Below are 17,500 nucleotides of genomic sequence, written 5' to 3' on the forward strand. Positions count from 1 at the left end.
CTATAGCGAGCCGTTTTTCATCATTTTTGAAGATTTGAAAAAAATGACAAAATGACAAAAACGAAAGGTTATAGCCCATGTTTTTTGAAATTTTGAAAAAAAAAGTTAGCCTCGTTTCTCATCATTTTGGACCATGGGCTATAGCCCATATCGTACGGCATACTATAGCGCGCCGTTTTTCATCATTTTTGAAGATTTGAAAAAAATGACGAAATGACAAAAACGAAAGGTTATAGCCCATGTTTTTTGAAATTTTGAAAAAAAAAGTTAGCCTCGTTTCTCATCATTTTGGACCATGGGCTATAGCCCATATCGTACGGCATACTATAGCGCGCCGTTTTTCATCATTTTTTAAGATTTGAAAAAAATTACGAAATGACAAAAACGAAAGGTTATAGCCCATGTTTTTTGAAATTTTGAAAAAAAAGGTTAGCCTCGTTTCTCATCATTTTGGACCATGGGCTATAGCCCATATCGTACGGCATACTATAGCGCGCCGTTTTTCATCATTTTTGAAGATTTGAAAAAAATGACGAAATGACAAAAACGAAAGGTTATAGCCCATGTTTTTTGAAATTTTGAAAAAAAAAGTTAGCCTCGTTTCTCATCATTTTGGACCATGGGCTATAGCCCATATCGTACGGCATACTATAGCGCGCCGTTTTTCATCATTTTTGAAGATTTGAAAAAAATGACGAAATGACAAAAACGAAAGGTTATAGCCCATGTTTTTTGAAATTTTGAAAAAAAAAGTTAGCCTCGTTTCTCATCATTTTGGACCATGGGCTATAGCCCATATCGTACGGCATACTATAGCGCGCCGTTTTTCATCATTTTTGAAGATTTGAAAAAAATGACGAAATGACAAAAACGAAAGGTTATAGCCCATGTTTTTTGAAATTTTGAAAAAAAAAGTTAGCCTCGTTTCTCATCATTTTGGACCATGGGCTATAGCCCATATCGTACGGCATACTATAGCGCGCCGTTTTTCATCATTTTTTAAGATTTGAAAAAAATTACGAAATGACAAAAACGAAAGGTTATAGCCCATGTTTTTTGAAATTTTGAAAAAAAAAGTTAGCCTCGTTTCTCATCATTTTGGACCATGGGCTATAGCCCATATCGTACGGCATACTATAGCGCGCCGTTTTTCATCATTTTTGAAGATTTGAAAAAAATGACGAAATGACAAAAACGAAAGGTTATAGCCCATGTTTTTTGAAATTTTGAAAAAAAAAGTTAGCCTCGTTTCTCATCATTTTGGACCATGGGCTATAGCCCATATCGTACGGCATACTATAGCGCGCCGTTTTTCATCATTTTCTATCTCTTCTGTATGTATACATGTTATGTTCCTTGTTTCTTTGTAATTTTCCTTGTTTTTCCCTGTTCAGCACTTTGGTCAGTTTCGCTTGAGTGAAATGATTTGATTTGCTAACAGATCATCTGCACTAATATCAGTACAGGTAATATTTGACATACAAAGAAAAAAAAAAAACAGCGTTTCTGTAATAAAATTAATACAACAAAATTAATATATATTTACAACTTTAAACTTTATTTGTTTAAAATAAGATATCAAAGGCAACAAATCTGCTATTAATAATACCAGTACAAAAAAAACAAAACAAAAAAACAATGAAAAGAAAAATGTATCGGGACAAAAAGAATATACAAGAACAGATCATGACAACAATGACAGCTTTGGAAGTAATAATAATAATAATAATAATAATATTGCTTCAGACATAAGACCACCAACGGATGCTCAGTGGAACACGATGTGCTGCTTAACCACCTACACCCCAGTACAGAGCCCTGAGGGACACCACAGACGAGGTTCAGGTGGTTAATCACCACGGAGGGGTTCAGTATTTGAGATTGTGAACAGAATAGTTTGGCCGCCGTCAGATCTGCATCAGATCCTGACCAACATGAAGGGCCTGGTCGCCAATAAATAGAAGGCAGTAGTTCCCAAAACAGTTTGGATTTCTTTATTTATTATTTGGACGATCCCCCCCCTCTAACTCTGAAAGTGTACAGACGGAACCAAATGGACCCCAAGGTTTCGTACACTGTCAAGAGTTAAGAGTGGAATCCCTTTCAAGGACCCCTGACCGTCCCTGGATCGGAGTATGCAAACCACTGAAATAAGGCGCACGTTTACGGGCCAAAGAAGCGCACACACAACGTGTGTGTGTGTGTGCAAGTGGATTATAACCATTGACACAATTTTCACATCTTACATTGAGCATAAATAGCAATCATCTTTAAATCACTCATGGTATTTTCTACTTAAAAAATAACTATATATTTGTAATTGGGAAACCAAAAGGTGCCGTGGGCATTAGAATCCATATCTGACATGTTGATCATGTGTACAAAAACAACAATGTATAAAAGCAAGGCACCAAGAAAAACCGATAAAAACCCAACATATTACGCACTTAGCTAACCTTTCTTTTGGCAAATTTCCATTTATGTTCGTGTTTTACCACATCACACAGACGTTGGCGCTGGAAAGACGAACACAGGCTCATCGGCGACAAAGACCGCGTGCGCTTCAAGTTCAACAGACAGAGCAGAAATGCGCTTGTGTGATGCTTTTAGTACAAAAAAGAAATTGAGGTGTTACTGAAACTACAAGTTAAAATCCGAGGCACTTCTGACATCAGAGGAGGATGTGACGGTGCCCCGCCCCCATCAATCTGCCCTGATCGACGGACGCGATAAAAACACAGGAGTTTAGTTGAGTTTAGTTGAGTCGCAAACCTCGAACTTATACATCGTCGTTTGATGGGGTGGAATGGCGAAACAAAAAATAGCAGATCCACAAACCTGCACGTGAGCATGTGGCTCTGCTATTTTCACCACGTTCATGACCAAAGATCTGCGACGACGTTTTAAGACCCGTTCACGCTTTGTGGCACGACCGCGTCAAACGGCGAACGCAGGCGACGTCGTACGAGCTGCTCACGCGCTCTGTTCGCTCGTAAAGTCGCCCGTTTTTGTACGACGGCAGCGTTCTGAACGACCCTCCGCCCGTCCTCTGGCTTTCATAAAAGGTGAACGTCCGTCACGTCACGCCACGCCTCCTCCGGGAGCTTGTAGCTTGTAGCTTGTAGCTTGTAGCTTGCCTGTTTTCAGCGCGCGGACCACAGCGGTCACGTGCGACGCGGCACAAACGTTAAAGCGTTAAAACGTAGCGGCGGGGGGGAAAGGACGTCGGCGGCCTGAGCGATCCTCCGCTGTGGGATTGTCGTCCGTTATGTAGTGGAAAAGGCACTCGGTGCGTTTGGCGTTTTAGTGGTCCATGGAGTCACTGAAAAGTCTCTCAAACCAGAGCTCCTCCTCCTCCTGGGTGGGTGGGTGGGTGCAGGCAGGGAGGCACGTCAGAGAACCCACCCATCCTGGACACTCCACCCTGAAGGCTGGGCATGAGGGGCTTGGTGAATGGGGAGGAGGGGGAGATGGAGGGGAGAGGTGGAGTGCTGGGTGGAGTCTACATCTCGTGCGTGGCCACCAGGTGGTGCTCTGCGACTCCGTTGGCGTGCGTGTTGTTCTCGTTGAGGCGTCTGACGCGGTACATTTCATAGTGGATGCTGCTGGTGATGTCCTTGATGTTCTGCATGTGGGACCTGACGCGCGCACACACACGGGCACACACGCGCACGCACACGCACGCACGCACGCACGCACACACACAGTAAACAGGATTCAAATTAAAAAGCATCAAAAGCAGATGCGAAGCAGATCTACAAGATCGAAACGCGTCGCTTTGCGACACGCTTCGAGCTTGTAGATCTGCTACTTTTTATGCTTCCGTGTGACGCTGTAGTGCAGGGGTGGCAAACAGGTAGATCACAGTCTACCAGTAGATCACCAAGGCTGTGCAGGTAGACCACATGACATGCCCCTAAATAAATATTTAATTTAAAAATTAAGAAATGTATTGACATCAAAAGGGCCCGTCAGCTCAAACGCTAATTTTGAAAGTAGCTCTCAAGTCAAAACAGTGTGGGCACCCCTGCTGTAGAGTGATCGAGTAGGGTGTTTATTTAATTAAAAAAAAATACGTTAACGCAGTTTCTGACCGACATCAAAATGGTAAATGGTGCATTTATATAGCGCCTTTATCCAAGGCACTTTACAGAGATTGTGCATTACATTCACCCATTCACACACCCATTCATACACCGATAACAGGAAACCATGCAAGGCACCAAACCTGCACATCGAGAGCAATTAGGGGTTCAGTGTCTTGCTCAAGGACACTACGACACTAACTCTGGCGGAGCCCGGGTTCGAACTGGGAACCTTGTGGTTTACCATCCAGCCACTCTCTACCCCTGAGCCACTGCCGCCCCATCAACGTCAACACTATGCTTCATCAATCAACATGACACGGTGGCGAGGAACTCTAAATGGAACTACACTAGAACAATATGGAGACACAGCGATAAAAATGAAGTGTCAGAGATGCGCACACACACACACACACACACACATCTCACCTGATCAGCAGATCCCTCAAGTAGGCAAACTCACAGTGAGCGATGTTCTCAACTGCAGATAGGGGAAGACAGAGAGACAACTCGGTTAACTTCCATTACTGATGCATCGCCATGCCAATGCATGATTTATTTCCCCTCACTGTGTGACTAATTAACAGTTCTTTCTAATGATCCATAGTGAAAACACATTCATTTACTTCCATAATCTTGTATTGATGATATAAACACTGTCCCTGTCAATTGGAAGGTTATATATTTGACATCAACAATATAACCTGCTTTTTCTACAATTATTGTAGAAAAAGCAAAGACAGACAAACAAGTCCAAAAATATCATTTTTAAAAAATAATAAAGTAAAAGATTTTTGTGAATCGATTGACATTAATAGTCATTAATTGATTACGCCAAGAAACCATTTTATTTCCCACTCCTATTGTATGTGTAAGCAGACACAATCATGGAGTCAGAAATCCTACAGTATTTGCACTGTATACTACAGGTATCGTCACAGAATGTTGAGTTCTCCCCGAGGCCACTAGGTGGAGACATCGCCCTGACGGTGGCTCTGAGAGAACGGCTCTCCACTCTGTTCACAGCGGTGGTGGAAACAATTAGTCAAATGTTTTACTCAAGTATCAATTTCTATATTGCAGTATCGATACTGCAATATAGAGATGCTCTGTTACAAGTCCAGAATTCAAGATGTACTTGAGTCAAAGTACAAAAGTATTGGCATCGGTACTAATTATACAGAATGTCCTGTTTCAAGTTTTCAAATCAGAAGGAGAGAGGGAGAGGAGAGAGGCACATGCCAAAGGTTAGAGTGTGACGACTGTTTAGATCAGTGGTTCCCAAAGTGGGGTCCGGGGACCCCCAGGGGTACCTGAGGGAGTTCCAGGGGGGACCCATCTATTTTGTTCATGTTCATAAAGTGCTAAAGTGTTTAAAGCAGTGGTTCCCAAACTTTTTCATGTCAAGGACCCCCAAATTGACACTACTTAGCCCTTGGACCCCCATTTGAAAAGATATGCCAGGGACCCCCATAAGAGAAGACGTACACATTTAGACGTTTTTTTCATTTTTGTCAAATCATCAAAAATGATGAAAAACGGCGCGCTATAGTATGCCGTACGATATAGGCTATAGCCCATTGTCCAAAATGATGAGAAACAAGGATAACTTTTTTTTTCAAAATTTCAAAAAACATGGGCTATAACCCATCGTTTTTTTTATATTTTCATTTTTGTCAAATCATCAAAAATGATGAAAAACGGCGTGCCATAGTATGCCGTACGATATGGGCTATAGCCCATGGTCCAAAATGATGAGAAACGAGGACAACTTTTTTTTTTCAAAATTTCAAAAAACATGGGCTATAACCCATAGTTTTTGTCATTTCGTCATTTTTTTCAAATCTTCAAAAATGATGAAAAACGGCGCGCTATAGTATGCCGTACGATATGGGCTATAGCCCACGGTCCAAAATGATGAGAAACGAGGCTAACTTTTTTTTTTCAAAATTTCAAAAAACATGGGCTATAACCCATCGTTTTTGTCATTTCGTCATTTTTTTCAAATCCTCAAAAATGATGAAAAACGGCGCGCTATAGTATGCCGTACGATATGGGCTATAGCCCATGGTCCAAAATGATGAGAAATGAGGATAACTTTTTTTTTCAAAATTTCAAAAAACATTTAGACGTCTACATTTAGACGTACACATTTAGACGTACACATTTAGACGTCTACATTTAGACGTCTACATTTAGACGTCTACATTTAGACGTATACATTTATTTGTTATCCGTGTTGCGAGGATGAGGGGGTACCTGGAAAAATATCTACCCCAAAAGGGGTACCTGGTCCAAAAAAGTTTGGGAACCCCTGATGACCTGTAGATGTCTTTATGCCAAAGGTTAGAGTGTGAAGACTGTTTAGATTTGGCGCTGCGTAACGCTGGCTGCCTGTTGCTGCATTGTAACAAATTCAATTTCCCCTCGGGGATTAATAAAGTATTTTCCATTCCATTCCATTCCATGACCTGTTATTATGTCTATGTAATTCTTGATGAATTGAAAATGGAGGAGCCTGATGTAAACAAGCCTTAGTGCTGTTCGGCCACGGTAGAGAAGAGGAAGTGAGGTCGTCATCATCACCTTCTATGGTCCCCCACTTGGTCTTCCTCCCCAGCAGTCTCCTGCCGTTCACCTGGTACTCCTGGTCACTGCCCACCACCGCGAACGGAATCATCTCCTGCACACATTCAATATGCACATTATATACCAGCAATATAACCATGGAGAGGGCCACTGTACTGCATTCCAAACACTCACTCCAGAGAGCCGTAGCCGTAGTGTACTCGGGTGCGGAAGAATCAAGGCCAATGTGGATCATGGCCAGCGGGGCGGACAAGACAATCGTATTGGGGAACAGTTTGAATCAACGGGACTAAGGGGCCTCTTTTCCACCGGTTGGTTCCCAATGGGAACCGGTTCAGTTCTTTTGGGTTCTTAGTCCATGAGCCAGAGCTCCAACACTGGAACGTTAATTATGAATTGAGTGTGCAAAACCATACCTATATTAGATCGTTATCACCATGAAACCTCCCCAATTGAGTAGTTACCAGAAAACAATGATTTGTATTACAAATTTTACATTTCTAAATATGCAAATGAGGCATTATGTAGGAAAATATGCAAAATAAACTAAAATATGAAAAAGTTACTACTGTGGAAGGGTTATCATGTATTAATTTAACTTGTATTGATCCTAAACACAATTTAATATAGGTCTAGTTTTTCCCACCAATTTAGGAACTCTGGATCATGGACTAAGAACCAAAAAGGACTGAACCGGTTCCCATTGGGAACCAACCGGTGGAAAGGAGGAGTTTGAATCAACAGGACTAGGTGTGCATCCACCCACAGAGATCATTGACTAGGTGTGCATCCGCCCACAGAGATCATTGACTAGGTGTGAATCCGCCCACAGAGATCATTGACTAGGTGTGAATCCGCCCACAGAGATCATTGACTAGGTGTGAATCCGCCCACAGAGATCATTGACTAGGTGTGAATCCGCCCACAGAGATCATTGACTAGGTGTGAATCCACCCACAGAGATCATTGACTAGGTGTGAATCCGCCCACATCGATCATTGACTAGGTGTGAATCCGCCCACAGAGATCATTGACTAGGTGTGAATCCGCCCACAGAGATCATTGACTAGGTGTGAATCCGCCCACAGAGATCATTGACTAGGTGTGAATCCGCCCACAGAGATCATTGACTAGGTGTGCATCCACCCACAGAGATCATTGACTAGGTGTGAATCCACCCACAGAGATCATTGACTAGGTGTGAATCCGCCCACAGAGATCATTGACTAGGTGTGAATCCGCCCACAGTGATCATTGACTAGGTGTGAATCCGCCCACAGAGATCATTGACTAGGTGTGAATCCACCCACAGAGATCATTGACTAGGTGTGAATCCGCCCACAGAGATCATTGACTAGGTGTGAATCCACCCACAGAGATCATTGACTAGGTGTGAATCCACCCACAGAGATCATTGACTAGGTGTGAATCCGCCCACAGAGATCATTGACTAGGTGTGAATCCGCCCACAGAGATCATTGACTAGGTGTGAATCCACCCACAGAGATCATTGACTAGGTGTGAATCCGCCCACAGAGATCATTGACTAGGTGTGCATCCACCCACAGAGATCATTGACTAGGTGTGAATCCACCCACAGAGATCATTGACTAGGTGTGAATGCGCCCACAGAGATCATTGACTAGGTGTGAATCCGCCCACAGAGATCATTGACTAGGTGTGAATCCGCCCACAGAGATCATTGACTAGGTGTGAATCCGCCCACAGTGATCATTGACTAGGTGTGCATCCACCCACAGAGATCATTGACTAGGTGTGCATCCACCCACAGAGATCATTGACTAGGTGTGAATCCGCCCACAGTGATCATTGACTAGGTGTGAATCCGCCCACAGAGATCATTGACTAGGTGTGCATCCGCCCACAGAGATCATTGACTAGGTGTGCATCCACCCACAGTGATCATTGACTAGGTGTGAATCCGCCCACAGAGATCATTGACTAGGTGTGAATCCGCCCACAGTGATCATTCAGCTCCTGATGTCCTCACCCTGATCTTGTCGTTGATCATCCTGTCTTCTGCGTCTTCGTCAAACTCCTTCTGGGGGTACACGTCGATGCCGTTGGAGCGCAGCTCCTCCCTGATCTGTTGGCACACACACACACACACACACACACACACACACACACACACACACACACACACACACACACACACACACACACACACACACACACACACACACACACACACACACACAGGGTCAGTGTGTGAGTGTGTTGTTCACGTTGGCTGTGAATAAGTTCATGTGTTGTTGTACATTTAGGGCTTGTTTGGACTCAAGCACTGAGACACATGATGTTTCGAGTGCGTGGGATATCAGAAGCAACTGGAAATATTTGTGCCCTTGATGTATTTTATAAATGTGGACTCAAATAAAGAAATTTGAATGTGTGTGTGTGAGAGAGAGAGAGAGAGAGAGAGAGAGAGAGAGAGAGAGAGAGAGAGAGAGAGTGTGTGCGTGCGTACCTTCTTCTTAAAGAAGTCTCTCTCCTCCAGGGTCAGAGTGTCAGCCTTAGCGATGACAGGAACGATGTTCACCACCTTACTGAGACGCCTCATGAACTCTACGTCTAGAGGCCGCAGACTGACACACACACACACACACACACACACACACACACACACACACACACACAGTTGAGTATAATAATGAATGAATTGCATTTTTATAGCGCTTTTCCAAGTGCTCAAAGCGCTTAACAATGGTTCATTCATTCATACATTGGGAGGTGAAGCGGCGAACAGTCGACGCCAGCGTCCTCACTTCACACCGTGAGGAGCTCACACCGATGGTGGCGAGCTCACACTGACCGACTCTTTGGAGGCAATGTAGGGTTCAGTGTCTTGCCCAAGGACACTTCGACATGTGGACAGGAGGAGGAGCCGGGATTCGAACCGCCGACCCAGGTATCATTGGACGACCTACTGTACCTCCTGAGCCACAGCCGCCCATAATAGAAATCCATCTCTGCCATTAAGGTGATTGAATTAAAGTTCAATCCAGTCGAGGTGTGTGTGTGTGTGTGTGTGTGTGTGTGTGTGTGTGTGTGTGTGTGTGTGTGTGTGTGTGTGTGTGTGCGCGCGTGTGAAAAATGTGCATGCACAGGGGTAAGGGGCTACCAATCCTCCAATGTTTCCTCCGAGGTGGAAAGTCCACACGCACAATCTTTTGTAGTTCACACACTGTACCATGTCAGACTTGTGGGACTCACGTGGCTCTGATATCTATGAACCCAAAGCAATGAAAATAACAGATCTCACAAGTGCACAGCGTGGCACAAAGCGTTGCGTTGCACACTTGTAGATCTGCCATTTTCACTAGTAGATCGGTACAGTAGCTTGTAGATCGGCTGTTTACACTTACTTCTTATTTTTTTATTAGATTTGTTAGGTTGTTTTAAAATGTATACAATTATTTTATTTTTTATTAGATTTGTTAGGGATTCATTTGTTCCGTGACCCCTCAAATGGGTCCTGATGATTATGATAGGCTGAGGACATAATAGGCACTAGTCTATGGCACAATGAAACTGATTCTTATAGGCACTAGAGTCAGGTAGAAATGTCAGTATGATGAGGCTAATGTTGTGTAATATATTTGTTCCTGTAATATGTTGTCATGAAGGCGTGTTGACTCTGTGAGCCTAATCTTGCTTATCTCTAAACCTATTTGCCATTTTTGACAATTTTGAAAAACATTTTAAAATAGTTAAAATAGTCATTGACACGCTGTGAGCTTGTGGATCGGCTATTCAAACTATTTTTAAAGTTAAAAAAAAAAAAAAAAGTTGCAAACATGGCTAAAAGGTTTAGGGATAAGGGCCGATTCATACTCCTGTTTCGGCGCTGTAGTGCCGAAATGATTTCGGCTCGTCAGAAATTTTCAGTAGCACCGAAGAGCCGACTTTAGGACGGTACCCGCCCCCCCCGAACCTCAAATGACGTCAAATTGTAGGCTCTATAGAGCCGAACCGACTTTTATTCAGCTCTAAAATAGGAGTATGAATCGGCCCTAAGGGTGGCGCAAGAGATAGCCCTGTGCCATTGTGGAGCAGGTGTACGCGATCAATTCATGATTGCATGATTTGGTGTGTTCTTCTCCTGCCTTTATCATGGTTCTACTGACAAAATCAGCTGCAGTGACTCAGGACACGACACAGCAGGCCTGTTCTCAGGGTCAGGCATTTAAATGCATCTTGTTTTAAACAGGGTACTCACATTTTTGTTTAATTAAGTAATATCAATACTGCAATGTAGGAGTACTGAGTTACAATTAACCCATTCTGACCGGGAACCCATTTTGGTGTTAGCATTACATTATGCTTTAGCTATTTAAAAATAGCAGATCTACAAGCTCATAGCGCGCCACCGAGTGGCGCGCTACGAGCTTGTAGGTCTGCTATTTTTGAAAAATCGAAGAACGACTGACATTTTTTAAAATCTGATCTCGGGTCAGAATGGGTTCATCAGTTTCCAGTGGAAACCTCGTATGAATCTGATCTCAGGTCAGAATGGGTTAAAAGCCCGGAACACAACATGTGCATTGGAATCAAACATTGACTTGAAGTAGCAGAAGTAAACGGAGCGATTTTTCAACAGCTAAAGTATAACATAATGCTTTAACCCATTCTGACCTGAGATCAGATTCTAAAAATGTCAGTCGCTCTTCGATTTTTCAAAAATAGCAGACCTACAAGCTCGTAGCGCGCCACTCGGTGGCGCGCTATGAGCTTGTAGATCTGCTATTTTTCAATAGCTAAAGCATGACATGATGCCGACACCAATATGGGTTCCCGTTCAGAATGGGTTAAACGCCAAAAGGTTCAGAATGGGTTATATTGTGTGAGTGTGATAAATGCCATGTGCCTTCATCCTGTCATAATGCACGGGAGAATGTCAGGCCATAGTAGTGCACACACTGCGTTTTCTCTTTCCCACTGATGACTCGCCATTATTGGATCATGACTCATCATGCGTAGGAGTCACTGTGTCAAGAATTTGATCCATTGTAGATTCTGACCTTCAAATGTACATCATTTTTGTTTTGATTGTATTGCTGTATTGTTGTATTGTTGTATTGTTCTTTCTGCTTTGGCAATGTAAACCTATGTTTTCTCATGTACAATAAAGCCCTTTGAATTGAATTGTGTCAATAGGCCTCACAGCATGCTGCTATGCCCCACACAGGCAGCAGGGGGCAGCCCTGACACTTCAACGCCTCGGGTTGCTGGCCTGTGTGTGTGTTTGTGGTCCTTGAGGGGGTTCCAGGAGGTCCACCCGGTTAAATGATGGAGAGTGCTGGTAACCAAATGGACCCTTATTAGTTCTCTAACTTTTGAGAGCGTAAATATGAAACCAAATGGACGGTCTCAAGAGTTAAATTGTTGTTAAACATCTGCATTACATAATTTACAAGAAGTCTACATAAGTAGAGAATGGAATTGTGGACAAAAGCCTATCCAACGATAACACAATTCTTTAGATTTGAGTCAGCAAGTCTAAATGTCATCAAACGGTGGTCCGTGGCTCAAATGCTGAACAAAAGAATGGGCCTCGATATGAAAAGGGTTGAAAAAAATCAACATGCTTTAAGCTCAAAGGGGCACGTCGACCTGGCATATCTGCTTTCCAGGCTAGATCAGCCTGGCCCCGTTGCGATTGTGATTGGATTATCTCCCTGCCGCCGAAGTGATGAGGGCACCAATCAGGGCCCTGCATGTGGGACAGGATCAGGGGGAATGTTTTTGTAATCCATCCCTTGGAAATGCAGGCTCCACACCGAGAATCCAGAGTGATATCTACGCAGCGATGTTCCACCACATGCCAGTAGAATCCAGAGTGATATCTACGCAGCGATGTTCCACCACATGCCAGTAGCTGCGAGGGTGAACACAGGGGCGGCAGTGGCTCAGCGGTAGAGAGTGGCCGGATGGTAACCGCAAGGTTCCGAGTTCGAACCCTGTGGGCTCCCCCTGAGTTAGTGTCGACGTGTCCTTGAGCAAGACTCTGAACCCCCAATTCCTCCTGATGTGCTGGTTGGGTTCCTTGCATGGTTTCCTCCTCCGCCATCGGTGTGTGAATGTGTGTGTGTGTGTGTGTGTGTGTGTGTGAATGGGTGAATGTAATGCACAATGTATGTGAAGCTCCTTGGATAAAGGCGCTATATACATGGACCATTTACCATTTAATACAAGTCATGTGATCAGCTTCATTCAGCCCAAGCACTTCTCACTTTGTTGGAGGAGGCTGCTGAACGGTGGGTTCGGTGACAAATGCCAAAGAAAAAAACCCACTAAATGCATCATTCTCAACTAGGACTGGTGTCATTAACCCATTTTGGGTTGACACTTCAGTGTCTTGCTCAAGGACACTTCAACACTGACTCTGGGGGAGCCCCGGGTTCGACCTGGCAACCTTGCGGTTCCCATCCAGCCACTCTCTACCCCTGAGCCACCGCCTCTACAGTGTGAACTGTAGTCCCAGCCGTGTGTGAACGAAGGCTCCTGGCTGTGGGATGATAGAGCCACATGGGCACATCTGTCTCCAATAATCGCCCAGCGTTCAAGGTCCTCGAGAGTCTCATGTTTAATGTTCCAACAGAAACACAACCTCCTGTCCTTGACTGCAGACCAAACTGCACACACACACACACACACACACACACATGCTTCTATTAACCCATTCTGACCGGGCACCCATTTCGGTGTCAGCATCATGTTATGCTTTAGCTATTGAAAAATAGCAGATCTACAAGCTCATAGCGCGCCACCGAGTGGCGCGCTACGAGCTTGTAGGTCTGCTATTTTTGAAAAATTCAAAGAACGACTGACATTTTTAGAATCTGATCTCAGGTCAGAATGGGTTCATCAGACCAGTGTGTGTCCAGTGGAAACCTCGTATGAATCTGATCTCAGGTCAGAATGGGTTAAACCTCGTGTCTCTCCCCCAATAAAAGTGACCACTAAGTGTACACTTGTACTTTCATGTGTACGGGGGGGAATACTTCCCTTTGCGTCTCACCTCGCACGCAAGGATACACGCACAAAAACGCATCACATACACGTCGTACTGAGTGGCTGTGTATAGCGGTGATGTTGCTACATGCTACATGCAGGTTGCTATGCAATCTGTCTCTGCTGCTGCATTGTAACCTGTGGTGGAATTCAATCTGTGAATGGTGCATTAATATAGCGCCATTAATCCAAGGCGCTTTACATAGATTGTGCATTATACATTCACCCCATTTACACACACACACACATTCACACACCGATGCCGGAGGAAACCATGCAAGGCACCAACCTGCACATCAGGAGCAATTAGGGGTTCAGAGTCTCGCTCAAGGACACTTCAACACTAACTCGAGCCCTAAAAAAAAACTACAAAAATGGAGCTTGAATGAAAGAGAATTCCCCCCCACCCTCTTGTGATGCGACATGACAATAAAGCGGATTCTGGACACACAAACACCAAGAAGCTCACAGTGCGCGTGTGTGTGTGTGTGTGTGTGTGTGGGGTGCAGTCTCACCAGTGTCCAGTAGGGGGTATAAAGTAGATGCAGCAGTGCACTCTGGAGTCAGGGATGATCTTCTTGCGGTCGATGTTGATCTCCTCCTGAAGGTAGGCCTCGTACTGGTCGTTAATGAACTGCATGATGGGCTGCCAGCTGGTGGGGGGGGGGGGGGGGGGGGGGGGGAGAGAGAGAGAGAGAGAGAGAGAGAGAGAGAGAGAGAGAGAGAGAGAGAGAGAGACAGACAGAGACATTAGGGCAGAAATCTCTTCTCTCCATATTTTAACTTTTTGTGTGTGATTTTGTTCCCGCCGTAAATCAACGCCCTGCTTCATCATCATACTGTGGTGTCACACAAGAGCATCAAAATATTAGAGCAGATCTACAAGCTCCAGACCTGGCAGTGAAATTGACCCAATGGTGCATTTCGAGCTTGTAGATCTGCTGCTTTTTGCTTTGTTTTTTTTTTTTTTGTTTTTTGAGTGGTGCAACCACACAGCTGTGTGTGTGTGTGTGTGTGTGTGTGTGTGTGTGTGTGTGTGTGTGTGTGTGTGTGTGTGTGTGTGTGTGTCCGAGCACGTACATATATAGCGTTTGTTCACTACTGTTGCAGAGCATAACACACAGACAGACAGACAGGCCAGGGAGGAGGGCTTGTACAGTACAGTACAGTACAGTACAGTACAGTACAGTACAGTACCACTCACTTCAGAGGGGTCTGATTCTTTATAATTAATTAATGCTGTCCAGTGATGACAATCATCAAAAGGCCCAAGTCAGGAAATCGTTAATTTAGTGAATTCTGGCCTCATACCCAAATTAACTTCTAAAGTAGACAATATGTAAAACAGTGTTTTAGTACAATATTATTGTCATCCTTATATGTATGCATGCTCACTACATAGAAGTCATCCTGGTCTCTGTCGGGTGGACCCCTCAACCTGTCCCACAACACCTCTCAGTATCCAGAAGTCATTCTGGTCTCTGTCGGGTGGACCCCTCAACCTGTCCCAACACCTCTCAGGATCCACATGAAAACATAGCAAATGATCTACAAGCTCTAAATGCATTTTGAGCTTTCACAGATCTGCTATTTGTGATGCTTTTGCGTGACGCTGTAGTATGATCAAGTAGGGCGTTGATTTACTCAGAAACGGTTGCTGTCTGCATGGCCGACAGCAACAAATAACCCATTCTGACCTGAGATCAGATTCATACGAGGTTTCCACGGGACACACACTGGTCTGATGAACCCATTCTGACCTGAGATCAGATTCTAAAAATGTCAGTCGTTCTTCGAATTTTTCAAAAATAGCAGACCTACAAGCTCGTATCGCGCCACTCGGTGGCGCGATATGAGCTTGTAGATCTGCTATTTTTCAATAGGTAAAGCATAACATGATGCTAACACCAAAATGGGTGCCCGGTCAGAATGGGATAACTGCTACATACTGTAGTAGCTGTTGCCACCCGTATGCATACACACACAGGGACCATGTTGTTGCTGTCAAGCAGAGAAACTTGTATCTCCCAATGTCAGCTTATACGTTTCCTTGTAAATCAATGCCCTGCTTACTTGTACAAGTGCGTTGGGAGCTTTTAGATACCGGCTATTTCTTGTTAATTTCTTTTGCGAAACAGTTTTGGACATGGAAATGCGGTCTCTGTCAAATCCTCTGTCCTTTGAGTGTAAACGTTGTAAACGCACCAGTTCTCATTGTTGATCTGGTCTCCAAAGCCTGGTGTGTCGATGACTGTCAGCTTCATCCTAACACCCTTCTCCTCGATGTCTGCACACACACACACACACACACACACACACACACACAGTATCGATACACTGTGCCAAGGAAGCAGGTTTTACACCGCGTACACATTCATGGGAATGTTTTCAAACCCACGATGACCGAGGAAACAGGGTGAAAGTGTGAAACAAGTATCAGACTATATAATATGACATTACAGAGAGAGAGAGAGAGAGAGAGAGAGAGAGAGAGAGAGAGAGAGAGAGAGAGAGAGAGACAGGAGTGAGTATCAGAAGACATCATTGTGATGATGATGAAGAGCAAAGTGTGGGAGAGAAGGAAGGACGAGAGAAGAGCAGCCAGGAAGTGAGGAGATGGAATGAAGACAAGAGTGACTTTCTGACGAGACGACAACACAGACGGATGGACGAGACAGTAGTTCTGGATCAGGAACCAGTGGTCCTTGAGGGGGGTAACCAAATGGACCCTTATCCCATTCTGACCTGAGATCAGATTCTAAAAATCTCTTCTACATCCTGACCAGTTTTCTGAAAAAGCTATGTTTCTATGTGTCAGTCGTTCTTCCATTTTTCAAAAAATAGCAGACCTACAAGCTTGTAGATCTGCTATTTTTTAATAGCTAAAGCATAACATAATGCTAACACCAAAAAGGGTTAACTCTTACAATTTACAATTTAGGCATTTAGCAAACGCTCTTAATCCAGAGCGACTTACATTAAGCAAGAACAAAAAGCATGGGGAATACATCACATAAAAACATTTATCATGAAACATGCGTAAGCTAAGAAAGTAACAGTGGAATATCTATAATGAAATAAGCTATACATCTATACTACTATGATATACATTATGTACTATGACGTGCTATGACTACATACAATGCACTTATGCTGTTTACATAACATGCTATAAGTCTGTATCAAATGCTACTCTTGAGAGTGTAAAATTAAGAGTCACATTATTGTTACACTACTTCATTTACAAGTATAGTCTACACAATAGAGGGCGTGTTGTGTCATCATCATCATACCTGGAAGTTATGTGGGAACGTCTACTGAGTGGCAAAAAACGACTTTCTGGACTTGACAGTCCATACATGCAAACAGAAAAGATCTGATTGCATTACATGACTTTAAACAACATTACATTAACTTTGCCACTCTGCATGCGCATACCCTCCATTAGCCCATTCTGACCGGGCACCCATTTTGGTGCTAGCATCATGTTATGCTTTAGCTATTGAAAAATAGCAGATCTACAAGCTCATAGCGCGCCACCGAGTGGCGCGATACGAGCTTGTAGGTCTGCTATTTTTGAAAAATTCGAAGAACGACTGACATTTTTAGAATCTGATCTCAGGTCAGAATGGGTTAATCAGACCAGTGTGTGTCCAGTAGAAACCTCGTATGAATCTGATCTCAGGTCAGAATGGGTTAGAGAATGTAGAAGAATTGTAATTTTGCCAACATGGAATTGTGTCATCTATATGGTACTGTAGTGTACATAACTGCTTACCAAACACTGG

General features: G+C 43.8%; 1 protein-coding gene across 6 annotated transcripts in view; it reads right to left on the reverse strand.

Moving 5' to 3' along the window:
* Positions 1 to 1,537: 1,537 nt before the first annotated feature.
* The window catches only part of LOC308324283 (septin-9-like), a 188,070-nt gene continuing 172,107 nt past the window's right edge, over positions 1,538 to 17,500 (reverse strand). For all 6 annotated transcript variants that reach the window (XM_080776285.1, XM_080776284.1, XM_080776287.1 and 3 more), the window contains 7 exons: positions 15,918 to 15,999; positions 14,228 to 14,365; positions 9,166 to 9,283; positions 8,686 to 8,781; positions 6,672 to 6,768; positions 4,515 to 4,566; positions 1,538 to 3,638 (listed from right to left, as the gene is read on the reverse strand). In XM_080776285.1, coding sequence (XP_080632411.1) covers positions 3,503 to 3,638; positions 4,515 to 4,566; positions 6,672 to 6,768; positions 8,686 to 8,781; positions 9,166 to 9,283; positions 14,228 to 14,365; positions 15,918 to 15,999 — 719 coding nt within the window. In that variant the 3' untranslated portion in view covers positions 1,538 to 3,502. The remainder of the gene's footprint in view (positions 3,639 to 4,514; positions 4,567 to 6,671; positions 6,769 to 8,685; positions 8,782 to 9,165; positions 9,284 to 14,227; positions 14,366 to 15,917; positions 16,000 to 17,500) is intronic.

This window comes from Protomyctophum bolini (genome assembly GCF_963924005.1).
Source record: "Protomyctophum bolini genome assembly, chromosome: 11".
Taxonomy (NCBI): Eukaryota; Metazoa; Chordata; class Actinopteri; order Myctophiformes; family Myctophidae; genus Protomyctophum; species Protomyctophum bolini.